Here is a 26,147-nt window from a genome sequence, read left to right on the forward strand (position 1 = left end):
CACCTCATGGATCAGGGAGGGGCTGTGAACAGCCATTTAGAAAAGCCATTTCCACTAGCACAAACCAGAGCCCAGAGACACAAGCGAACCACTGACCCAGTGATGGGTGTAACCAGGGGGGTGGAGGGAGGGGGTGAGGGTGCAGGGGCCAATTGGGAACTGGTTCCCTTTACTTTACTCTGCTGTCCCCTTAATGCTACTCCAAATGCTCTCCCTGCCGGTGGATGTTCAGATGAGCTTAGATTTCCATGCTGACCGACTCTCACTGACCAGGCTGGGGGGGGGTGGGAATTGGGGAGACACATTTTTACCATGGGGCAGGGACTTGGGGAAACTTAACTGGAAAGGGGAGGAGCAAGAGAGGGCCTGTGTGGGGAGGAGCCAGCCAGAGAGCGAGGGGACACAGGAAAGAGAACAGGGATGGGAGGATGTAGGGATACCGAGGAGGGGGAGGACCACAGAGAGAGGAGGGGCACAGGAGGGATCTTTGGCAGTGGGGGGAGTTATGCAAAGGAGATGATGCATAGTCAGCAAATATGCAAATCAGCTTGTTACATCATTTGTGTGGCGGCTCCTGGTTTCTGACCCTACAGCTCTAGCAGCTCTGGGGTGGAGGTCGGCCTGCTGCGCCCTGCCAGCCCGGGGGCTGCTCTGAGCTGGGCTGATTTGCTAGGTTGGCACCAGCTGCTAACGGCCCCTGCAGCTTCAAACCTGCAGCCGTGGCAGCTCGTGCCGATCGCATCAGTGGAGCGGGGCTGGGACCGGTCAGCGAGCGGGGAGACCTGCAAGGGGAAGCCAGGGGCTGCCTCCTGCTGGTCGTCTTGGGCATTAGCTCTTTCCAGCCTTCGGAGCACCCTCTGCCGGCGGGTGTCTCGCCTGCCGCTGGCCCAGTGTCCCTCCTGGACCCTGGTGCCCTTTACCTCGGGGTTGTGCCCCGCAGTACCCCCACACTCTGGGTCTCCCCTCCCAGGGAACCCTCAACCCTCGAAGCCCACCTTGCCTCAGTGGCTACTGCCCGTCATCATCTAGCCCCCGCTCACCAGGGCAGACTGCAGTGTAATGGCCACTCATCACTGGCAAGGGGGTTAGGCCCTGCTGCCTTTGCCTATTCCCAGGCTGTATCTCTGCAGCCCTATTCCCCAGCCCTGCTCCAGTTCAGGGGCCCTCCTCCCAGGCAGCTAGCCCTTCTCCCTCCAGGGCTAGAGTGAGACTTCTCTCCTGCTCCGGGCCCCCAGCCCTCTTCTCAGGGCCAGCTGGGCCCTAATTGAGCTGGCCGCAGCTGTGGCTGCTTCCCCAATCAGCCTAGCTTGGCTTCTTTTAACCCCCTGCTCCCCGGGAGTGGGGCAGCGGCCCCACTACATGACCCAACATGGAGGATGTGGTCATGTGACTAGAAGGGCAATTGGAGTGTTTCCATGGTCAGTGGTGGCAAACAAGGCCAGTTTGGACCGGATTGACCCGGGGAGTCTACGGGGCTTCCCTACGGGGCTTGGCGCCAGAGAACCTATCTAAGGCCGGCAGTTACCTCACTTAGGGGCTGCTCATCCTGAGGTCCTGAGCACCCCTCAGAAGGGTGACAGTGTCTGTTATACATCCCTTCTACTCCGCGTGGGACTAGTTGGGGCCTTGGCTTCAGGCCACACATTCCCTGAATTACTGTCCCTGTAAAGCAAATGAGTTTCAGTTCATGTTTGTGCATCTTCCCACTCCCATTTATGTACCTCAGTTTCCCCTACATCAACACACCTTGTTTGGTTTATAGACGTCTGCTTCCATTTGCATTATTCCCCCATAGGGAGGGAAGGGAGGTTACATAATGGAGGGTGGCTGCCAACCCGATGACCCACGCTGGTGTGGCAGTAGACGACTGTGAGCTCAGATATTGTTAGGGGGCTCCCTGCTGCCTTTCCATTTTGTATTTCTTGTACCTAACACAGCTCCTCGCGTGACAGGTTCTGCCATGAAATAGACAGAACCATCAAAGGCAGAAGGAGCCGTGTCTGTTTCAGACCCACCCGCCGCCCCTCAGCCCTGAGCAAGGCCAGGAAGAGGAGCCTTCCCCAGCCCAGCGCCCTGGGCTGCTTTGAGCTCACTGCGCGGGTTACCACAAAAGGAAAAAGCGTCTCGAGGGGAAGTTGCAGAGCTGTGGAGCGGGTCATTTCTCTGCAGGCCCTCGGCACCATCACGGGTCGGCCACTCAGCCAGACCCTGACGGCCAACTGGCTCTGGCTCTGGGTCTGTTCGGTCAAGACAACCGTTGTATGGACTGGTGGCCACCCGCTCTGCCTGCCCCTCACTGTCAGCATGGAGGGGGCTCTACGGCCTTCCCTTCTCTTGCTCCTGCTGGTTTTACAGCCTGGCGGTGAGTGATCTGTCTGAATTCAAGGGCAGGAAACCACCGGTGACAGCATCCCCTGCGCTTGGGTCCCCATCATCCTCTCCAGCAGCTGCGGGATAGACCAGTGGGAATCTGCCCAGACCCTGAAGAGTCCAGGGTGGCTGGGAGAGGGGTAGGCAGACCCTGAAGAGTCCTGGGTTTGGGGTGCGCATCCCCCGGTAGCAGGGGGCCGAGATGACGTTGGGAGGGGAAGAGATGGAGGGGGGATTGGGATAACAAAAGGAGAAGCACAGAGCGATGGGGGGCTCTGGGGCAGGGAGACAGGAGGACTTGGGGGAGGGAAAAGGAGGAGTCAGGGGCAAAGCGTTGACGGGAGGACAAAGGGGGACTCCTGAGAGGTGGCCGCAGTGCAGCAGGGGATGCCCTGAGCCCTTGTCCCTAGGGGTAGCAGGGCAGCGGGCCGGGGCAGGGTTATCACGGCTCTCCTGGTGGCTGCAGGTGGCTGCTCAGGAGGGTCCGCATGGATTCACGGTGCTTCCCGATGCCTGCTCCCCACCCCCTGCCCAGGGACTGCCGGGGGCCAGCAACACTGTGAGCGTGACCTGCACACAGAGCTGCAGCAGGGCCACCAAACTCCACAGGCCCCTGGAGAAGGACAGAGAGAGAGAGAGCCCAGCTCAGGAGGGGAGAGTGGAGGGGCTGGAAGCTGAATGGCTGATGCGACTCACCAGTGAGAGTAATGGGGCTGAGATGGCACGGCCCGATTCTCTGAGTCGATACGAGCGACAGCTGAGATGTTCCAAGCCCGCTGGGGAATGGAGCCCCAGAAAGGGCCGATCCTCCATTGCCCTGGGTGTGAAATGTCCCCGGTTCGCAATGGCGGCATTTCACACTCGCTTTGCACTGAGGGGAAACGGCCCTGCAAGGTGCAGAGCGATGAAGAATCAGGCCCAGGATCTCAGCCTCTGTTTATTTCCGCTTCTGCCCATGCATGCCCTGGCCCCAGACGTTATCACAGGTGGGGATGCTGAAAAAACACAGAAATGCTGTTCCGGCTACTGCCAGCAATTACCAGGCCTAGGAAGGGCCCAAGCTCCCCTCTCCTGCCTACCTAAGGGCTACGGAGAGGTTGGGCAGGATCCTGAGATGCTAGTTGAATTTCTCAGCCCTTTGAGGTTCCCATCACATCAGGGACCCGGCTGCTAAAGCGCCTAGCAGATCACTTGCTACGGGGAGACATTGACAAGAACATTTCTGTGGCTGCAGCCATTCCCCCTGCTAGAGTGTTGGCAGCAAGACCCACCGTTCCCCAGGACCCTGAGGCAGAGAGAGAGAGAGAAAGAGAAAGGTGTGCTTGGAGACAGTCAGACACAATCAGCCATTCAAGGGGTTGTGATAAGATCGTCAGTCGCCCTGGAGTCTATGCAGAAAAACACCTTTAAAAGCTTCCAGAGTAACAGCCGTGTTAGTCTGTATTCGCAAAAAGAAAAGGAGGACTTGTGGCACCTTAGAGACTAACCAATTTATTTGAGCATGAGCTTTCGTGAGCTACAGCTCACTTCATCGGATCTTTCTTTAAAAGCTTGTGAGCGTCTCTCGCTCAGTGTGGGTCTTTGTCCCCATCTAGTGGTGACACCACAAAGAAGCATAAGAGCCTCCTACTGCTCCCTGGTCTCTCTCCCCCACGTCTGATCTGCAGCCAGAGCCCTGAGTGGGGCCCCAAGGAACTGCTGCATTATAATAATGATAATAAATAATAATAATTAACAATAATTCCAGAAGTTTATTAAGTTACAACTAGAGCTGATAAAAAAAAGTTTGCAGAAATTTCAGCAAATTTGAAAACTTGACCATTCAATTTTTCTCCCATCACATTTTTGTGGATGGGCCACAGAATTCATTAAATGAATGAATTTATATTAATTTAAATCATTTCTGTACCTCGAGAGATGATTTATTTTTATTTTTATTTTGTAATTTTGGAAAGTGTTTTCTTTCCAGAGAGAAATCCCATTTTGACATTTTGGGGGAAAAAAGAACGAAAATGAGAAAAAAAAAAGTTCACAGAACCACCAATGCACTCGACAGTTTTGCTTAATATTTTCCATGTAAAAATTTCCAAAAATTGTATTTTTTTTTTAAATATTCAGGTTTTTTGGAAAAAGACCAAGGTTCCTGCTAGAACTGGTTTGTCATTTTGGGGAAATATCTAAACGAATTATAGTTCTTGTCCCCATTGAATAAATATTCTCCCAATTAAAAAGACTATTGAAAGAAAAAAATCAGAAACTGAATATTAATAAGAATAGTTTCAGATCAGTCAAGATGACGTTGGAGCTGGAAGACATGGAACTGGAGAAAAATGAAATGATGGTTTACATAGTTCTGAGGGGAAACAGTCTATGCTTAACAAATACTGCCATGCTTCCATGAGGACTGGAAAACACTTGTTATTAAAGAAACTGAGGATTCCCAGACCCAAAGTCAAGAAATTCATCAATAATATCCCCAAGAACAATGTCTCACAAATATTGAGCTCACATTCTGCTCCCATTTACACCAACGTAAACATAAAATGGTTCATTGAAGGGTTACTCCAGATTTACATCAGAGTGTAAATGGGAGCAAGATTTGGCCCATCATGAATAATAAGGTAAATAACAACAAATATAATCATTAAAAACACTTTGGTTTGGAAGAAAAGTACGTTCCCTCTGGAAATCTTAACTTTGAATTTTCTGGGCCTGATGCTCAGTCACACTAAGGGCCCACCATGTGAAAGGACCTAAAAATGGGTGCAAATTACCGGTACACCCATTGCAGATTAGAATTAAGGCCCATTATTATAATATTTAAATACACAGCTGCAGCTGGCCAATAGAGTACCGTAAGTCTCCTGGGTGCCAGCCCAGTGCTTCCTAGAGTTCTATTCCTGACTGGGTGACCATTTTGTGCCTCAGTTTCCACATCTGAAAGATAGAAAGATGGCTCTTTTAGCTTCTTTGTAAATTGTTTTGAGAGTTACTGATAACAGGGGATATACAAGCACTAGGGATTATTAATTTAATTCCAGCTATGGCACAATTCCGAGAGTGTGATATGGTATCTGAATACAGATGTCCCTTCTCACCCCAAGAGGGGTTGCCTCATGTCAGGTTTGTGGGAGGCTCATAGCACCTGTGCCACGCTTGTTCTGTGGATAAACAGAGCCCGCCTTCTCCAGGACTGTCTACCCAGCACCTCTGAGCAACTCTACCTTCACCTGAAACCAGGCTAAGAATGGTTTTGTTTTAGCCCATGTTTCGCTGATGAGCTCGGGAAACAGTTAACCCTTCTTCACTCACCTGCTCCTTGTATTTTTGAACCCCCAGAATGTAAAGAAATGGAAGTGGCCGCAATTGCCAGGGAATCCGTCCAGTTACAGCCAGTGAAATTGCCGGACTCTTGGGCAGAAATCACCTGGAAGGTCACACTAGACTCAGCAGAGACGTATCGGCTTGTAACATTTAATAAAAAGGAACTCCATGACCTTGGGTCAGCCCCACATTTTATCAAAAGAGTCAATTTCCACCCTGAGAACCTCTCACTGCAGATCGATCCCGTTAAGAAGTCAGACAGTGGCGTCTATACCTTGGAAGTTGACCCTAGAGGAGGCCGAGTCAACATCACAAAGTTCCGTGTCTCTGTGTTCGGTGAGTAGCAAAGATCACGTTTTCCCCAGTGTGTGTCACTGACGGCAGCCACCTTCCTCAGCATCTCTCACCAGGGTCTCTCCTTTCAGACCGAGTCCGGCAGCCAAACCTCACGGTGCTCTCTGCCCACCAGGAGCTCGGCCAGTGCAACGTTACCCTGTCCTGCTCGGTGCCTGGCGCTGACACAGTCACCTACACCTGGTCCCGAGGCATGTCCCGGATCCCGTCTGACAGGGACCATCAGCTCCGTGGGCACCAATCCCTGCTGCACGTTGTGATTAATGCAGACAGCAGTGACGTCTTCTACCGATGTAATGCTAGTAACCGAGCCAGCTGGGATGCAGACACTGTAGATGTCAAACCATTGTGCAACTCCCCAGCCACAGGTAAATATTCCTCAGTATAAACAAACTTGAAGCCTGATTCGCATTAATACTGGGGCCACTTTGTTTTTCTCTAGCAGCATAAGAGGGCCTTAAAGTGGGAGCCAGTTCCGTTTCCAGTTGTTATGTATTTATTAATATATTTGTTAGTCATATTTTTGCTTGAGTAATACAGGAGGAAGAGGCTCTGGATTCAGCCTGTAGATTTCTGCATTTGTCACAGCTAGAATTTACCCCAGGGTCTGACACAGCCCCTGATGGGGTCTCCTGCTTCCAGTGAGATCCTCTGAGCATCTCCACCCTGCCACCTTCTCAGCCTGTTGCAACCGAGGAAACTTACGATTCCTTCTCAGCTCCCAGCTCAGGCTGAGAGGCAGGCTGGTTCAACGGTTAGGGTACTGGGCTTTGGGAGATGTGTGTTGGCTTCCCTGATCTTACTTGCTATGTTCTCCTGGGCAAGTCCCTTGGACCCAGATCCTCAAAGCTATTTCGGCTCCTAACTCCCACTGGATGTGAGGAGCCTAAATACCTTTGAGGGTCTGGGCCTTAATCTCTCAGCGCCTCAGTTCTCTAGCTGTAAAATGTGTGTGGGGGGGGTTGTTTCTGCATGGTCGTAGGGCCTGGGAGCCCCAGTCTGGCTCAAGAGCCCCTGGTGCTAGGCGCTGTACAAACCCATGACAAGGGGTGCTGGGAGGAAGGATACATTGAAGACAGTGAGGTGTGGATACTACGGAGATGGGGCCAGGAAACTCTGGCTACAGCTGCAGTTTTCTCGTGGCATGGTATCAAAACATCATCGCGCAGTCGTGGTAAGTTTAGTACAAATCACGGGTTTGGAGGAAATGGTGAGTAAAGTCTCCCCAAACTCAGAGAGGGTCCCCCAAAATCAGAGGCCCAGTATCTTTCTCATTCCTTCCTCCTTCGCAGCTGCCTCCTCCTCACCCCACCGAGGGGGCCAGATCCCCCCGCATCACCACCCCCTGGCCAGGGAGGATGGAAGAGTGAGCCTGCCCCACACGCACCCCACAGAGGCAGCTCCTGTCCTGTGGGACTGGGCCCGGCTTCCTGTTCTGGGTGTTGCAGCCCCATGTGCCGGGTCGCGACGCCACTGGGTCAGATTTGGTCTGGCCGCCCCTGTGTCATGACTGTGCCAAACCTGAGCTGTGCTGCGAGCCCGGGCACAAAGTCGCCATGCCCAGGACTTGAGCCAAGCCCCACAGGACAGGAGCCCCCACTGTGGGGCGAGGGCAGGGCTCCAACACCCACCCATCCCACCACGCTTCTCCTCCTCACCGGGCCAGCGGCCCACCTAGAAAGTCACGGACACAGAGCCCTGGTATCTGTGACACGTTTGCCCCCGTGATAAACCCGCAGCCCCAATTCCGACAGACGGACCGGGTCTGTGCCCGAGCCTCCTCCTCCACCCCCTGCCATTGCGTCTGTTCATTTCCAGGCCCCTCGCTGTCCTACTGCGCCGTGAAGGGGATTCTCCTGCTCCTGGCCTTGGGGGCCATGGTCACCATGACGGCAGCGACTCACGTCCTAACCAGAGATGGGCAGGGATGGGATGAAAAGGGAGAGCGGCTGGTGGTGGACAAGAGGAGTCCAGTCTTGAGGGATGGCTGCATTAACCCTTAAAAACCCTAGCATTGGCTCTTCTTGGCACCGGCTCTGAAGATAGTGACTGGCTGTAGGGCACCCTGTGCTGATGATGGGAGTGCGGGACTAGACAGAGAACAGAGCACCCCCTGCGGAGGACAACTCACCTAAGGAAATGAATGTTGCTCCCTAGCAGTGTCCGGCAGCAGCTGTCACCAGGCTCGGTGGTTTACGTAGACCCTGGCACAGCTCTGTGGCTTTCACGGCTGCATTTTTAGCAATTGGTAAATCTGTCGTATTCTCACCGAGGATTTCTGTTTCAAGGGTGTGACATACCCCACGTTTCCCCCTGTACCCACATAGTCACCACTGTTATAGGAGGATGATAGGTTTTGTTGAGCATTACTGTCCTGTTGAAATGCATGCAGCCTCGCCGTGTATGAAGTTATGAGATTTTGCGGTAGGTTGGTTACTGAAATATATTGTGAGTCTGGGAAATGCCCACAGAGCAGCTCCTCAGAGATATCAGAAGAGGGACCAACACCCAGCCAGGCGTTAAGCAACCATCCCTGGCTATTCTACAGCAGGGGAGTTGTAAACAAAGACAGTGGCTGGGGTACGTACACTATGGGGCAGCCTAACCCCATGACACAGCATGAATTTTTCAAGGATCTGGAGAACCCTATAAATGAGGGACAGTGACATCACCCCGGGCGGGGTCTCTCCACCTGCATCTTGACATCTGGCAGAAATTTCATTGGGAAGACAAAGAGAAATCTCCTAGAACTGGGGGAGGGGAGGGACCAAACAAGAAAGCTTTAGAGTTAGTACAAACTCTGAACTGTAACCTGCCTGCAGTGTTCGGTAGGGTGAGAAAAAGTGTTTGATTCCAGTCTTGCTTAGCCTGATAAAGTTCAGGATTTAGGATGCCTGTTTACTTTGTATTTCTTATGTAACCAACTCTGACCTTTACGCCTACCACGTATAATCACTTCAAATCTCTCTCTCTTTAATTAATAAACTTATTTCGATGTTTAATCTAAACCAGTGTATTTGTCTAAAGTGTTTGGGGGATCTGCTCAGATTACAGAGGCTGGGGCATGTCCATTACCCTTTGACGGAGTGGCGAACTCATTAATGAGCTTGTATTGATCAAGAAGGTCTTGAGCAGCGTAAGACGCACATTTCTGGGGTGCAAGGCTGGGGGACTTTGCTGGGGTCTCCCTGTATGCAGTTCAGGAGTGGCTCGGGAGAGCCTCCAGGTAACTTTGCTGGGTGTGTCTCTGCACGCTGATGGCTGAGTGAACAGAGCCTGGAGGGGTTTGCTGTTCACTGGCAGAGCAGTGTAAGAGACAGCCTGGGCAGGAGAGTTAAAGGGGGCACAGGGGTTCCACAGTCTGGATTACACCCCGGAGCACGTCACAATGGGCAGAGCACGCGGTTCTGCTATTTAGTGCTGTCGGTCCTGTCTAAGGATCCCAGGGCACTTTGCTACAGTCGAGCTGTTAGGCCTGGTGCTAAATCCAAGTGTTGGTGAATTACACTGGTGCCCTGCATTCCCCTCCAGTTTAATTAGATGCAATGGAGGCTGCCTCGCCCATAAACACTGTTTACTGGTGCAGAGTAGCTGCTAAACAGCTGGCCCATTCCACCCCAGAGGAGGCCGCATTTCCATGTTGGCATTTCACTCACCAAACTTAGAAAAGCACCTTGGGATTGTATGGCTTTTCAGAATGCCTGCGGTGGCTCCTTTGCACTCCAGTCGTGAGAGAGGAAATCAGGCCACAAATGAAAATGGCTGACTGGGAAATCGGAGCATCCAGCACCGCATGGGAGTGTTTTACCCCTAAGCCAGGCTGCCTCATGGATCAGGGAGGGGCTGTGAACAGCCATTTAGAAAAGCCATTTCTACCAGCACAAACCAGAGCTCAGAGACACCAGTGAACCATTGACCCGGGGTGAGTGCAAACAGTGGGTATGGAGGGGGGAGGGTCACAAATGGGAACAGGTTCCCTTTACTCTACTCTCCTAACGCTGTCCCCTTAATGCAACTCTCAACACTCACTCGTGGCCCCTACAAAAAATGTTTTTCATTTTTTGCCAGGAACAATAATACCTGCCCTTCTAAGTAGATCTCCAAATGCTTTACAAAGAGGGTCAGTATCATTTCCCCCATTTTATAGATGGGGAAACTGAGGTGGGGGCGGGGAAGTGACTTATTCATGATCACCTAGACACCAAGCCAGGAATCAAACCCAAGTCTCCTGGTCCAGTGCTCTAACCACTAGGCAATGCTGCCTCCCTTCTACAATAGGAGACTCCTGTCCTGTCCCCTGCGCTCAGTCAGGATTTTCCCTGCAAAGTTCATGACACGTGTTTGCCCCAGCAGTAAACCGGGCTCCCTGTCCGCAAAGCTGCCATTGCACCAGTGCTGTGCCTTTCCTGGGTCGTGAATGGCCTGACCTGTTACAGCTGGAGCTGGTTGAATTTTTCCCATCAGAATGGGCTCGGATTAGGTTTGGGTTCTTTTAACATAGAAAATTGGGGGTTAGGCCAAATGCAAACGTTCACAGGAAGAAGCGGTTGTTTCACGCTACAGTTGTTTGATTTTTCCATCCGAAAGCTGAAATCTTCAAAAACAAGGTTGCAGCTGAAACAGTTTTGGCAGCTGAAGACAAACAAACAAAACAACTTCCCACTTTCCACTGTGGGAAGTTTCAGAACCAAACTTCGAAACTTTCTGCTGAAAATCCCCACAAGCCATTTTCTTCTAATCGGTGTTTTCCTTGCACCATCTACTTTCCAACCGGCTCTATTTAAAATTCCCCCCATGTCCTGCACTTTGGGAACAGCCAGAATTATCTCCTGCCGCCACCACACACCCATCTTGACCAGCTACAGCAGTGATCAGAATTTTTAAAAATGCCACAGAAATGTTGAATTGCAACAAGCCAGGGCAAAAAATTCCGTAGAGATCAGTCTGATTTGTTTCCTGGTTTTTCAACCAGGCCTTATGAAGACCATTAAAAAACAAGCTTTCAAAACTATGAATATCCTGTTATCTACACCACTTCCTCTGTTGAGCAACAAAACCTTCCCTCTCCGTAAACCCTGCTCGGTTTCAGTCACACACACGCAGAATCTCACCTGCTCTGCAGAGTTCTTAGGAGCAGAAAAGAGCGAGGGGAATTTGCACACCACCTGGGGGTTATATTATTTACAGACCTTTCAGCAGGGGAGTCACAAGATCCTCCTATCCAACAACTCTGAGCTCTTTGCCTAGTTGGTCTGGGTATCCGCTATATAGACTGATTACTCCTGGCTCAGCAACCTATCCTGTCCTGTCCTGCACTGACACGATGCTTGGACCTCTGCCACCTTCCCTTCTCTTCCTCCTGCTGGCTTTCCAAGCTGTAGGTAAGTAACAACTAAAGGGCAGGGTGAAAGAGCAATAACCCAGCAGGCCAGCCACAGGGTCGTAGCTAGAAGTCTTAGAGATCCGATTAAGCTGGTTGTTTGTAGCCCAGTTGGGGTGAATAGCCCAGTTTTATTTGAAAAAATATTAACAAAAAAACCTGGCATCTGGGCTCACCGAGGGTCTGTCTACACAGCAATCGGGAGGTGTGATTGCAGCCCCTGTAGGCATAGCCCAGCGAGCTAGGGGAAAACTAGCCAGCTGTAAATAGAGTGAAGCTGCAGCAGCATGGCGGGGACTTGGACTAATCACTTGAGTAGGTAGCCGGGGATCTGGGCTGGTTATACTCAGACAGCTAGTCTGTGCCACCCCAGCCTCACTGTTGTTCTTAGCCAGCTGGCTCAATGGAAGGTAGCTCAGTGATGCCTACACCGGCCCCCTGATTGCAAGGTAGACACGTCCTCGGACGGCTGCTCCCATCACAAAGCACCGGGTCTCGGTCTGAGTGAGACTCGCAGCTACGGGAGATGTGGATGAGGCTCCAGGCACATCACCAGCTCTGGGGAGGGGATTCAGGAGGTCAGCAGCATGGGGCACGGAGAGCAGGGATGACGTGCTTAGACAGAGCTGCGTGGCGGGGCTCCGGACTGGAACAGCATTGGGTACTGCGGGTCCAGACTGAGATGGACTGGCTGAGTTGTGTGGAGCGGGGTAAAACAGGGGTATTTTGCAAGTCACAAAGCGGGTGCATTAACAGAGCCACAGAGCACTCAGATGCAGATCCATGTGAGCATTTGCACTTCCCACTTTTGGTCAGGGCTGGAAGCAAAGGCTGAGTAGCAGGACGGCTCCGTGGGCTGGGTGTCAAGTCCCTGCTCCGTTGCGGACTCCATGTGTGACCTTGGGTAAGTCACTTAGTCTCTCTGCGCCTCAGGTCCCCGCTCTGAAGGTGGGGGTGACAACCCCGTGTTAGGAGGAGAACGCCATGAGAGACAGGGAGGGGTTCGGATATTATCGTGATGGGGACCAGCGCTGTCCCTCAGGTGCACATGGATCTGCAGTAATATCTGGTTGAGCAAGGCGAGGACAGGGCTGCTGGCGGGCGAGGAGACGACTGGAAGTGGGGATGGAAAGAAGGGCAGAAAAGAGGAAAAAGCAGAAGAGGAAGAGAGAGAAAACAGGGGGCAGGAAGGCGCTTCGGGCAGCGAGGGCTCCACTGACGGGCTGACGAGGACAGGCAGGGTTGGAGTCTCTGACATGGCCAGCCAGAGGGAGATCAGCAGGACAGGCAGGGGAGCCAGAGAACAGCCCCAAAACTGCAGCATGCGGCCAAAAGCAGGTCTGGTTCCCAGCCCACTGCCTCCTTGGGTCCCCAAAAGTTCTCCATAGATATAAGCCACTAGGATGGGGCAGCGGGACTGGCTCGATCTGTCTGCGATGAGCTGGGATCGGGCAGCAGGACTGGCCTATTCCCAGGGTTGGGGCTTGTTTAATCTGCATCTAAAAACCTCCTCCCCCCACCTCAGCTCCCTCCCCATTTTCACCCAGCTCTATTCTTGCTAGACTCTGGGCGCAGGGCTTGTGCAGCCGGCTTTCCCCCCCTGCACTCAGTAAAGTTGCACGGCTGTCCCAGGGAAGAATTGACACCTCAAAAATAAACTGACGGGCAGTATAATATCCCAGAGGCCCACAAAGGGGCAGCTCTATGGGGCAGGGACTGTCACCGTCCTGTGTTTCTACAGCGCCTCGCACCATGGTCCTGGTCCGTGACAGGGGCTCCCCAGCCCTATGGTAATACAGGCGATAAATACCCTGCAGCAGGTTTTCAGTGGAGATATTTGACCAGGTGCCAGGGGTGGGGGGGAGGGGGGTTTTACAGTTTCCTTTTCTTCTGTCTTCCCGGCTGCAGGAGCCTCCGGAGAAGAGTCGGGGCCCGTGAGGTTGAACGGGATTCGGGGAGAGTCGGTCACTTTCTCTCTGGTGGTTCCAGGAGGAAGCCGGGTTGACAGTATAGCCTGGAACGCAAAATCAATTATAGCAATTGTGAAACCAGGAAAAGAAGCCGCAACCCAAGTGATAGATCAACGTTACAGAGAGCGACTGAGAGTCCCGGACGGGGGCCACTCATTGCAAATCATGGACCTAAGCCAGGAGGACACGGGCACATACACGGCACAAATAGCCACAGAAGGAACCACTGAGGCCATCTTCCAGAGATTCGCCCTGCACGTGTACAGTAAGTCCCGGGCGGAGGGGTCAGTCCCTTTCTCTCTACAGCAGATGGATGGGTCTGGATGTTGGTTGTTGAGTTTGTTGCCACGAGGGGAGCTGCTGGGGGATGCGGCCGGGGGCAGAGGGAGGACGGCCTGTGGGGGCAGACTCCATGGCAGCGACTGGATGAAGTGAGCTTTGCCCTCTGGCACGGCAGGCTCTCGATACTCGTCTCGCTGCCGTGGTCGCCCCACCCTGCCCCCTGCGCGCTTTCACGCCGCTGCTGGGGAGACTCTGCACAGTAGCCTTCTCTTGATGAGCGAGACCCATGAGCCTCTTCAGTCCCTTGCTGTAAGGCAGGTTGTCCAGGCCTCCGATCTTTCTTGTCGCTCTTTTCTGAACCCTTTCCCGGTGGAGCTCAGGCCAGAAGGGGAGGAAGGGTGGCCCAGGGGCTTGGGTTCTCGCTGGGGACCCAGGGGGGTGGGTTCACATCCTTGATTTGCCACAGGCTTCTTGCGTGACCTTGGGCAAGTCACTTAGCCACTGTGTGCCTCGGTTTCCCATCTGTACAATGGGGATTAAAGCCCTGCCTCACAGGGGTGCTGCAAGGATAAAGACTGAGAGACAGTACCGTGATGGGGGCATTTAAGCACCTTAGATAGAACCACGCAGGGCCTGATCCAAAGCCACTTGAGGTGAGAAGGAAGCAGCGCTCTTGGCCTTTCTGCAGCTATACCGCACAGCAAACTCAGACCTGATCTGCAGCCCCCTCTCTGGATCTCATCCAGCCACTCCGCTCTGGGCAGGTTCTTCCACTGCCCTCATCACCGTGGCATCTGGGCACCTTCCAGTTGTGCACTGAGCGACGTGACAACAGCTCTCAGGGGTTGTTTGTTCTCTCTCATCTCCCCCCCCTTTCGGAATTCCGTGATTTCCAAATTCACCTGCACAGCCGCTGATGTCATCGCTGTCATCGCTGATGAGGTTTGTTTTCCTCCCAAACAGAACGACTGACAGAGTCCGACATCAACATCGTCCCCGGGCAGGACTCCGTGCGCACTGTGAATGGGACGTGTAACGTCACCCTGAACTGCTCCCTCCCGGGGGGTGGAGAGGACGTGACCTACACCTGGACCCAGACAGCAGAGAGCTCTGTTGTCTCCAGTGGGGCATCCATTCTCATCTCGCACAGACTCAGAAGTGGGGTTTCACCTGTTACCTGCATGGCCAGGAACCCCGTCAGCAACAGCTCAAAATCAGTCTCCCCACAGGAGGTTTGTGAAGGTAACATTCTACAGCAAGGATTTCTATTACAAAAAATTCTTTTCACCTTTTAGGCTAATCATACATTATTTGCTTAGGGGTACAATTCACCCCCAGTGGCAGGAAGCTGGGGTCAGGAAGGAATTTGCCCCCGGGTCAGGTTGGCAGAGACCTCTGCAGCATGGGGCGTGAGTTCTCAGGCTCCCTGACCCCTTCCCCTGTTGCACTCTATGGGTGCAGCAACCGCAAGGCGTCACTGATCGTTCCCCGCATGAACTAACCCTGTCCCATTTCTTCCTTCAGGTTTCTCCAGCACTGGCTTCCCAGCAGGGTCAAGCAGCCCAGTGACCTATTGCCAGGTGAAGGGGATTCTCCTGCTGGTGGTGCTGGGAGCCCTGCTCACAGCCATCTGCATGGTGCACGTCCTCACCCGGGACAAAGAGAGGCTGGATTGAGCGAGCCGAAGGGCCAGTGCAAGGAGCTTTCCTTGCGGCTTGTGGCGACGTCTGCATCTGCAACGGGGTCTTTTCATTCCCCTGCTGCAAACCGGAGCCGCAGCAGCCCAGCTGTCGATGGGCCTGGGTTTGGACCCATCCCTGCTCCTTTGCCCTGCCATGCTGAGGCTCAGATGGGGAGGTCGGGACTAGAGAAACTCAGCCTCCAGAGCCCCCTAAACCTGGCTGAGAATCGGTTGCCACCACCTCCTGGCTGGGCATGGTGCTGCAGGTGCTCTGCCTCAGTTTCTCCATTCTAGCTTTCCCCACTTGCTATGACGGTTCGCCTGGCTCACCACTCTGGCTGGGTCAGTGCGGAAGCTCAGTCCCCTTCCAGGGTATCAGAGTCCAACCAGACACAAGATATAGGAGCCTTTGTCCCAGCTCAGCTTAGTTCTCTGCCCCTTTCCCGTTACCCATCTGCCCACCCCCTGGACTCAGCTCGCAGTCACTCTCCTGCCCCTGCAGGGCCTTACGTTAGGAATCATCCCAGGTACTTCCAAGCAGTCTCCTGTCAGGGCCTTCCCTCCCCCCAGGGAGGCCCAGTCAGGTCTCCCAGTTTCAATCCCTAGCCCAGCTCCCCTCTCCCCGTGAGGGCTGTTGGGTCCCTGCTCCTTCCCAGCCAGCCCCCTGCAGGGCAGGGTCTCCCCTTTCTTAGCGTCTCCCTTCCAGCCTGGCCCTGCTACAGGTGCGGCGGGCAGAGCTGGCTGGGCTCAGAGCAGCCGAGTGACCCCTCGAGCTTCCTGCGGTGTTTGGATTATGGGTTTTAAGCATTTTTCAGTGTTTATCAATTTATATATTCACAGTTGCAGGACATCGGGGGGGGGTCAGAAAGTGATTCTTTAATGGCAGACCTTGAGATGCAAAACATTAAAGCTTTATCGTGAGAGAGAAGGAGGGGGCGTTGTTATTGGGCCGGAGGCAAGCTTTCGAAAAGCTCTGGGGTAGCTCCAGGGCTGGTCTCTCTGCTCCAATAAAAGATGTGCCCTCACCCACCTTATCTCTCTAATGTCCCGGGACCGACGGGGCTACCAGACGACTGCATACCCAGCTTTGTCATTGTCCATTTTGACATGCAATGTTGACAGCGTAAATAGCCGTCAATCAACTTCTAATATGCTCTGAAGCAGCAGGTTTCTTACCCGGCCTAGCTGTACGTTTCAATCGTTACTTTTGTGATGGTTGGCAGCATGACCCCCGTTCCCCAGGACCCGGAGAAAGAGATGGGTGTGTGTGGACATCTGATAGACAGCATCAGCCATTCAATGGGCTGTAATGAGATCAACAGCCTCCCGTGAGGCTCTGCAGAAAAACCCCTGTAACAGCTGTAACCCACTCCAGACAGGGAGGGCCTTTGTCCCCATCTAGCGGCTGCTCCACATCAAAGGGTCAGAGCCTCCTGCTGCTCCCAGATCTCTATCCCCCAATAGCTGATGCATTCAAAAGCCAGACCCGGATCCAAATCTGACAAGTGGCCCCTCCCTCGGCAATAGCCCAAGCACAGCCCCAGGGCTGAAGGCCCGGCCACGAGGCGCTGGACACCATGATGTGGGAGGATTTGGGCCCAGCTCCATAGGAAAAGGAACGGTCCCCTCCCCCAGCCTGGGAACAGCAGCGCCCCCTGGTGTTTGAGAGAACATGTCACAAGAGCTGGGGAGGGGACCTGGCCTGGTGTCCCCGTGATGGGGCGTGCGGTCGATCTGGTCCTAAAGGCTCCTGTTCTTCTCTCTCGTGGGGCAGGGTATGGCAGAGCAGAGGCAGGCGCAATGGAGCTGAGCGGGATTCTGGGAGGGTCGGTCACTTTCCCTCTGGGGATACCAGCGGCAGAGCACTTCGAGAACGCTGGCTGGACGGTAAACACAAACAGTTCACTAACCGTAGCAGCAGGGCAACCACCCAATGTCGTTCTGATAGACAAAAAAAATTACCGCGGATGCATGAGAATCCTTGACGAGAGCTACTCCCTACAGATCACCCACTTGCGGATGGAGGACACGGGACAATACACAGCTGACATAAACACGGATAAAGTGTACAGTAAGTGTGGGGCCAACGAAACGCCGGTGGAAGCTGGAACCCGCCCTGCTCAGGAAGCTCCTCTGGGAGATCAAGGGCTGCAGGGTCCCAGCGTCTGTGCAGACTTCTTAGTGCGGCTGCTTCTCCTCCTCCTCGTTCCTGTCCCTGCCACTCCCCCACATCCCAGCCCTGCCTTTCTGCTCCTTCTCTACAGCCCTTTCCCACTTGTCCTCTGCAGATACCTTCCCCCATCCCGGCTGCTACCCCATTGCTCCAGCCCCTTCCCTGAACACACACAGACCTGGTCCATCAGAAACCCAGTCTTCTCTTGGCATGTAGGTTTCCTTCACCCACCCCAGCATTTCATTGTTCATCCATCTTCTCCAGGCCCCACCCTGATCTCCTCACCCCACTGCTCCAGAGTGATCTTCACCCCAACAGAGCTGGTCAGACAGAATTCCCATCCCGCAGGACATGCCGGTATTTCTACAGCGGTTTTCCTTCTGCATCAAGAGGAAAAGTGGAAGGAGCAAAAATGTTCATGGAACAAAACAGTTTGAAAATGTTCGATTCAGAAAGGAAAATTTTCAACGTTTTCAATCAAAGCAAAAGTTTTGTTTCAAAGCTTTGATTGGTTACTTAGACGTTTCAACCTACCGTGCCAATAAAATGGTGCATTGAGCGGAAATGTCCGTTCAAAATGAAACGGTTTGTTTCCAAATGTGGCTTTGGAAAATTAAAAAATTCCACTGAAATGGACGATTCCCCCTGGAAAATATCAATTGCAACAAACCCACATTTTCCAACAGAAAAAAAATTCACTGGAAACTTTTGATCAGCTCAGACCCCCAACAAGCCTACAGGCTGGGCCTCCCTGCAACCCCCAATCCCCTAAATGATCCCTTCCTTCCCTCTGCCCCCCACTTCCTAGTTGTGACAGCATCACACTTCCCCACCGCCCCTGCTCCAACCATGCTGCGAAGATGCAGAGAGCTCCCCGCGCTCTTCTTCCCCCAGCAGTTCCAGGCAGCAGCTAATAAGATGCTGCTGTGATTTCATCCTGTTCCACGTTTCTCTGCACCCCCCGCAGAGCAAGGACCGGAGCCAGCTATCGACTGTGACTCAGTGACCTGCGTGAATGAAACCTGTAACTACATCCTGAGCTGCACCGCCAGGGATGCGGGGGGAGAATGTGACCTACAGCTGGACTCGCCCAGCAGGGGGCGCTGTGGTGTCCATTGGACCCATTCTGAGCATCTCCCAGAGACCCCGTGATGCTCACCTGGCCGTCACCTGCACAGCACAGAACCCCGTCAGCCACAGCTCCACAACGGTCTCACCAAACGACTTTTGTGCAGGTAACTCCCTTGACAGCAAGGTGCTGCCCAGTGCTGACGCAGAGACAGCTAGCCTTGTGTCATGGTCTTTGTGCCTATCTCAGGCCTTTGACCCCAAACCGAATCTGCCACCTCCCACTCCACCCCAGAAGCCACCTCGCTGCAGATTTTAGCCTGTAACCCTGCCAATCAGGGAGCAGGTTGCACCTGATTTGTCTGTATCACCAGAGCAGCCTCCGGCAGGGCCCAAGGAGAGCCATGCACAGGCTGAGATATTAGGGGGGATGTTGGGGGGAACCCCGAGAGGTTTAGTTCTTAAACACTCCTGATCTCAAACACTGACTCACTTAAGGGGCTGTATCAGCTCACCTATCCCCTCCCCAAGCTCTGACAATTCCTAGCATGGCAGGCTCTCGGATGCAATAGACGGAACTATCCAATGTCGCAGGAGCCATGTCCCTTTCAGACCCACCCGTCACCCCTTTCAGCCCTGAGCAAGGCCCATGAGAGGAGCCTTCCCCAACCCGGCGCCCTGGGCTTGCATTGACCAAAGGTGACATGACCCCTCGCCAGGAGGCCGGCTGGGTGTAGCCCGGCGCTCAGAGTGACGCACCCTGCGGGGTTTAGGGAACTCAGCAGCTTTGAGCTCATTGCACGACTTACTGCAAAAAGAAAGAGCATCTCACAGGGGAAGTTGCAAAGCTGTGGGGTGGGTCATTTCTCTGCAGCTCCTCGGCACCATCAGGGATCGACCACGCAGGAAACCCTGCCGGCCAACCCGCTCTGGCTCTGTTCAATCAGGACACCCATTACATGGACTGACGGCCGCCCGCTCTGCCTGCCCCTCACTGTCAGGATGGAGGGGGCTCTACGGCCTTCCCTTCTCTTGCTCCTGTTGGTTTTACAGCGCGGCGGTGAGTGATCTGTCTAAATTCCAGGGCAGGAAATGGTGGCAGAGACAGGGCCATCATTTCAGATTTCGGTGGGGGAGAAGGGGGCACTTTAACTGTGATTCCAGAGGCTACTTGGGCACCTGAAAACTCTTGGTTTTTTGCAGATAAACACTGAGGTACAGTGCTCCTGTCAGATAATAGTTTCTAATTCCTCTATAAAGAAAGAAAATTTAATAAATATTAGGCCCACTCAGCTCTAATACTAACATGTTCTGACCTCTTGTGTCAAGTCACTTAAGGGACACTGGTTAGGTTTAAAATGTTAATGTATATTCTTCCTTTGTTACTAACTCTTGCATACAACTCTTAAAACAATGGTAGAAACACCTAGAGGACTTTCTATCTCTTTTTTGCAGTTCATCAAGCTTGGAATAGACCCTTTAGCTTTTGGAAACATCCTATTAGGGGAAGGCCCTGTGAATTTAGATTGCACCTGCCCCCGGCTCTAGGGGTGTTGCCCCACTAGAATAGACTAGAAAATGACTTTAAACAGGAGTGAAACTGACACTTTCAAGTCACTTTCAGAGTATTGCCAACCCCAAATGTTCAAAAATCATGAGATTGGCTTTAAAATAATCTGAGTATATAAAAAGTAATAGACTTGGTGGGTTTTTTCTTTACATTCTGCTTTTTGAGCCTTTAAGGTGCACGGGGGTCACATTTTGAAGCTCTCTCCACAGCCACAGGAGCTAGAAACTTCATTGTTCTTTAAGAATGAAGGCTGAAATCATCACATATCACTTGACTCCAGGTGCCGGGGTTTTAAGGGAAAAGATATTTAGCATGAGACTCATGACAAACTCATGAGAGTTGGCAACACAGCGTTCACTTCTCTTGAAAGGCTAGTCACTTTCCAGCAGGGTCTTTAACACAATACCCCACCCCCCATAGACTTCCCGTCTGACCTCAGGTCAGTGCCTTAGGGACAGTGTCTCAAAGGTTTTTAGGCACCCAAGGATGCAGCCAGGCATCTAGTGGGGTTTACAAAGCACCGGACTTTCTAGGCGCTTTTGAAAATCCCGCTCTGTGCCTAAATACCTGTGAAAGTCTGGCTGTTAGTCTGTGTGTGCCTCAGTGCCCAATCTGTACAATGGGGATAACAGCCCCGCTCTACCTCATCCAGGGGCTGTGATGGGAGGCGCTCAGATACTGCGGTGATGGGGCCACATAAGTACCACAGGTAGAGTGGGAACTTCTCTGTACCACTGCAAGCCCTGCCCTGGGGTTTGGCCCCTTCTTTTCACTTATGCCCCGCACACCTTCCTCTGTTCTGAATGTAGCCTTGGCTCAGAGGGCTTGGCTGTATTTCTTCTGAGTCCCCTGCCTTCTCTCCTCAACCCCCCACCCACAGAGGGATTCCTGTTTTACACGTTCATCTAACCACTTCCAGGTCCTTCATTTAATTACCAGCCATTTCCTATCTTAATCACCCTGCCTCTGTTTGGAAAGAAAACACTGACCCCCTGCCCAGGGACACAAACTGAGAGAAACAGCTCTCTGCAGAACTCACAATCCAGTGAAGAGCTCCCCCTGGGAGCACACCTCCTGTATGAACCTCAGGGGGATGGCAGCACCCCATTCCCTACCTAATCGGCGCCCTTGGACAGAGAGCGTCTAATGCACCCCCTGAAAGAGACTGCGGGCTCCTCATCTCCCACTGACCACAGGAGGTGCACAAAGATGGGATGGGCAATCTGGGGAATTTATGGAGCATTGGGAGGACCATCTCAAATCCTCTGCAAAGTTAGGAGGGAAGTGGGGGCCCCACAAATAGCCCCTGCCATGGGCCTGGGAGACTCATGCCCCCTCCCCAGCCAAAGGCGGCTTTGCTGGGTCTGCCCCAAGCTCCTGCCCCCCAAGGCTCATTGGGGAGCACTGTAGACCCCTCCCCTCTGAGCCTAAAACGCCTGCACCATACCTTAGGCAGGTCCCTCCCCCTAAGGATCTAAAACCTCCCCACATTCAGAGCAAGGTGCAAAGTCACCTCTTCAGCCAAACTTCCTGCACTAGCCCCCAACTCAGCACAGTCACTCCCCGCTCAGCTCGGTCCAGTGGGGATCATGAAACCGCCCGAGCCTGCTGGGAAGGGAGAAGGGAAGCAAAGCTGTCTCCCTTACTCTTGGGAGGTGCTCAGATACCAGGGTGCTGGGCACCAGGGTCAGAACCCCCGAGAGAGAGACGAGTGGGTAAGGGGAGAGGCAGACTTGGCCATCAATGGGCTGCAATAGGATCATCAGCCTCCACTCAACCTGGGCAAGAAAAACGCCTCTGAAAGCCTGTAACCCGCTCTGGCACAGGGCAGCTCTCCGTCCCCCTCTAGTGGTTGAATCACAGCAGAGGGAAAGAGCCTCCTACTGCTACCGGATCTCAACCCTCTGAGTTCTGACGTGTTCAAAAGCCAGATCCGGACCCACATCTGACAGCTGGCCCCTGGCTCTGTAATATCCCAGCCCCAGGGCTGAAGGCGCGGGGCCATGGGGCTCTGGACACCAGGATCTGAAATCTGGGAGGGTTTGGGTCCAGCTCCAAAGAAAGGGTACCGTCCCCTCCCCCGGCTGTTCTCTGGCCCGGGAACAGCAGCACTCCTGGTTCCCGGGGGAACGTGTCACAAGGGCTGGGGCGGGGACCTGTCCCCGTGATGGGGCGTGTGGTCGACCTGGTCCTAAAGGCTCCTGTTCTCTCTCGTGGGGCAGCGTACGGCAGAGCAGAGGCAGGCGCGACGGAGCTGAGCGGGATTCTGGGGGGCTCCGTCACTTTCCCTCTGGGGATCCCAGCAGAGCAAGTTAAAACTGTTGCATGGACAGTAAACACAACAAGGATTGTAGTAACTGTCGTAGCAGGAAACCGCCCCACAGTCATTGTGTTAGACCCATCCTACGAGGGACGCCTGAGAGTCCCTGCCGAGAGCTACTCGCTTCAAATCACCAGCCTGAGGATGGAGGACACGGGCACCTACAGCGCTCACATCAGCACAGCTCCAGACAACATCTACAGACACTTCCTGCTGCGCGTGTACAGTGAGTGTGGGGCCGATGAGCCCCGGTGGAAGCTGGAACCCGCCCTGCTCAGGAAGCTCCTCCGGGAGATCAAGGGCTGCAGGGTCCCAGCGTCTGTGCAGGCCTCTTAGTGCGGCTGCTTCTCTTCCTCCTCGTTCCTGTCCCCTCCACTCCCGACCCCCAGCTCTGCCTCTCTGCAACTTTCTTCCCCTGCCCTGGCTGCTGCCCCACTGCTCCCACCCCACACGGCCCTGGCTCCTCAGAAACCCAAACTCCTCTTGGCACGCGGGTTTCCTGCACCCAAGCCAGGGCTCACCTGCCCGGCCGCTTTCTGCAGGCCCCACCCCCGTCTCCCCAATTCCACCAAAACCCCATTTTCTGGTGGAAACCCATTTCATTGAGGAATTTCAACTAGCTCCAGGCTGGGCCTCCTGGCCAACGCTTCTCCAGCACCCCCAATCAATCCCTCCCTTCTTCCCCCCACCTCCAGCTGGGGCAGGGTCTCCCCAATCCCCTGCCCCTGCTCCAACCGTGCTGCGAGGAGCCAGACAGCTCCTTGCGCTCGGCTTCCCCCAGCACATCCAGGCAGCGGCTAGCAAGATGCTCTAGGAATTTCAGCCCATTCCATGTTTCTCTCCCCCGTGCAGAGCGAGTACCGGAGCCAACTATCCTCTGTGACTCAGTGACCTGTGTGACCGAAACCTGTAACTACATCCTGAGCTGCACCGCCAGGGATGGAGGGGAGCATGTGACCTACAGCTGGACTCGCCCAGCAGGGGGCGCTGTGGTGTCCATTGGACCCATTCTGACCATCTCCCATGGACCCCGTGATGCTCACCTGGCCGTCACCTGCACAGCACAGAACCCCGTCAGTCACAGCTCCACAACGGCCTCTGCAAAGGACCTTTGTGCAGGTAACTCCCCTTGCAGGATGGCGCTGCCCAGCGCTCACGTGGGGGGAGCTGGCATCGGGTCGCTGCCTTTGCACCGGTCCCAGGCCTTTGATACCAAATGCAACCTGGCCCCCTGCAGCCCCAGAAGCCACCTCGCTGCAGATTTAACCTGTCAACCTGCCCGTCAGGGAGCGGTTTGCACTCGAGTCATCTGTGTCACCAGAGCAGCGTCGCAGGGTCAGTGGGGAGCAGCCTGGGCCCAAGGAGAGTCGTGCACAGGCTGAGATACTGCTTGGGGGGGAACCCCGAGAAGTTTAGTCATTAAACGCTCCTGATCTCAAACACTGACTCACATAAGGGGCCGCATCAGCCCCCTCCCTCCCCCCCGGCTCTGAGAAGGCTCCTACCTGGGAGGTAGCAGGGGGAGGGGCAGAAACATCAGCGCAGGCTGCCCAGGGGAGGGGTCCCAGCCCAGCCCTGCACAGGTGTGATAAGCGGCTCACGGGGGGGGGGGGGGGGAGCGTAGGGTGGAGCCGGTGGAGCGAGGGTCTCAGAGTGGGGGCCAAAGGGGCTGTTTTGGGCCCCGTCACCTCACTCTGCTCCGGAGGAGTCTGAGCCGCGTCAGAGCCCCCTGGGCCCCGCTCTGGGCACTGGGGGCAGGACGCGGCCTCTGACTCTGATTCCCCAGACGGGACACCGGCGCCGAGGTCAGCGGGGCCAGGCCCAGACTCAGCCCTGTTCACACAGCGTCTCCTCCTGCCCCATAAGGAGTGGGGGGCAGGTTCCCAGGCACCCCGACCCCTTCCCCTGCTGTGCTCTTGGGGCATTGCCGGTTGCCCCCTGCATGAACTGATGCCATCACCTTTGTTTGTTTAGCTTCCCCATCGGCCCCGGCCTCCTCGCTGTCCTACTGCCACGTCAAGGGGATCGTTCTGCTGCTGGTGCTGGGAGCCCTGAGCACTGGGATCATCGCGGTGCACGTCCTCCCCGGCAGGGACCGGAGACGGGACTGAGAGCACAGGGGCTCCCACTGCGGCAGCTCATCCCGCCTGGGTGTTCCCCAGCCCGCCAGCCCAAGGGATGCTCCGGTGGGACGCTCGCTTGCAGCTTCCGACGGGTGGATGTCACTGAGTGGGAGGAGGGGAAGTATTGGGTCCCTCTGTGTGGCGGGAGATGTGGTGGAGAATCAGCCCGGCTCAGAGGCGCCCTCTGGCAGCCGCAGACAGCACAACAGGTGCGCCTGCCTCAGTTTCCTTCATTTTGAAAAGACCCCAGTGTCTAAATATACCCCTTCCAGGGGCTGGTTTATTGTCCCAGAGTGTAAACAGTCCCTATGTGCCCAGCCCACACCAATCCCCCAACCCAGAGCACACTGCTCAGTCCTCACGGCTGCTCCAGCGCCTGGTTCTTCCCAGGCCCTTCCAGGCTTCCCAGACTTTTCCCAGGCCCTTCCCAGGCCTCTGCACTCCACAGGGTCATGATCTTGGTATCTCTGGGGTAATCCTGTTCGTGGCATCATACGCACTGCGGGGTTTCCTCGGGGCCCAGGCTCAGTCATCATCTTCCCCACATTGCTCCTGCTCGCACCCGACCCGGATTTGTGTCCCTATCCCAGCTCTGAGCTGCCAGCCATGGGGAGGTACCTTCAATTCCTTTGCGCATTCCTTTATGTAGCAGAGAACCTGCAGCCCCCCGGGATGCAGGGCCAGATTCTCATTCACGCCAAGCCTCCGTTGTGACGGGTTGGGTCACAGAGACCCCCTTGGGACTGTCACCTGATGTGCTGAGACGACCTCTGAGCCCATTTTCCCCGCCAGCTTGGGACTCCAGAACTCTGCCTTGTCGAGCCAGACACGCCAGCCTGCTGCAAACCCAGATCCAGGTCTGATCCACGCACCCAAAGCTGCAGACTTAACTGATAGAGAGATATACACAGCTGTTTGCTCCCCCAGGTAGTAATTACTTACTCTGGGTAAATTAATAAGCAAAAAAGAAAAAGAAAGCTTAATATAACTTTTGCATGGATTTGTCAAAAAGTGGGGAGGAAAATAAACTTCTCTCTGCTCCACTGGATTACGAAATAAGGGGAATATAAACTAGCTGTTACTAAGGTTCTGCGGTTTTCACTCTGGGGTGTTTTCTGCATGCTCATTTTTCTGTTTTTTTAATTGAAACACATGTAAAAATGTTAAAGGGCTCTGTCTTCAGACAGGCTTGTCTTTTAAAGCGTTTATTCCTTTACAAAACTTAATATAACTTTCACTTGTATTTGTTAAAAAGCAGGCGAAGAAGCAGCCTTCTCATCTCTGATCCACTGGCTTACAGAGGCTGTTTGTGCTGACGGTGGCTTTGCTGCAAAATCACGCTGCTTCAAATTGTCCTTACTAAAAAATGACCCATGTTAGTCCAAAACACAGGGGGGAACTTTTTTATCACTATACATTACTTTTATAAACAGGTTTTCTGTGTTTTTTACCCTGGGTTGTTTCTGCGTGCTCACTTTTTATTGACAAAAAGAAAAGGAGTACTTGTGGCACCTTAGAGACTAACCAATTTA

General features: G+C 53.9%; 3 protein-coding genes across 3 annotated transcripts; all 3 read left to right on the plus strand.

Moving 5' to 3' along the window:
• The first annotated feature begins 2,143 nt into the window (after positions 1–2,143).
• On the plus strand, positions 2,144–16,069 carry LOC141977256 (natural killer cell receptor 2B4-like). Its single transcript, XM_074938647.1, has 4 exons — positions 2,144–2,362; positions 5,710–6,030; positions 6,120–6,416; positions 15,205–16,069. Exons 1-4 carry the CDS (start codon positions 2,305–2,307, stop codon positions 15,354–15,356), a joined length of 828 nt encoding a protein of 275 aa, XP_074794748.1. The 5' UTR covers positions 2,144–2,304; the 3' UTR covers positions 15,357–16,069.
• Positions 16,070–17,077: 1,008 nt separating this feature from the next.
• On the plus strand, positions 17,078–18,860 carry LOC141977482 (SLAM family member 5-like). Its single transcript, XM_074939002.1, is given in 4 exon segments — positions 17,078–17,432; positions 18,502–18,593; positions 18,595–18,769; positions 18,853–18,860. Coding segments are annotated over 4 exon segments (630 nt in total).
• Positions 18,861–19,478: 618 nt separating this feature from the next.
• Positions 19,479–25,521, plus strand: LOC141977308 (SLAM family member 5-like). Its single transcript, XM_074938719.1, has 4 exons — positions 19,479–19,662; positions 22,395–22,718; positions 23,345–23,611; positions 24,467–25,521. Exons 1-4 carry the CDS (start codon positions 19,605–19,607, stop codon positions 24,601–24,603), a joined length of 786 nt encoding a protein of 261 aa, XP_074794820.1. The 5' UTR covers positions 19,479–19,604; the 3' UTR covers positions 24,604–25,521.
• The last annotated feature ends 626 nt before the right edge of the window (positions 25,522–26,147 follow it).

This window comes from Natator depressus, chromosome 24, assembly GCF_965152275.1.
Source record: "Natator depressus isolate rNatDep1 chromosome 24, rNatDep2.hap1, whole genome shotgun sequence".
NCBI classification, from domain to species: Eukaryota; Metazoa; Chordata; order Testudines; family Cheloniidae; genus Natator; species Natator depressus.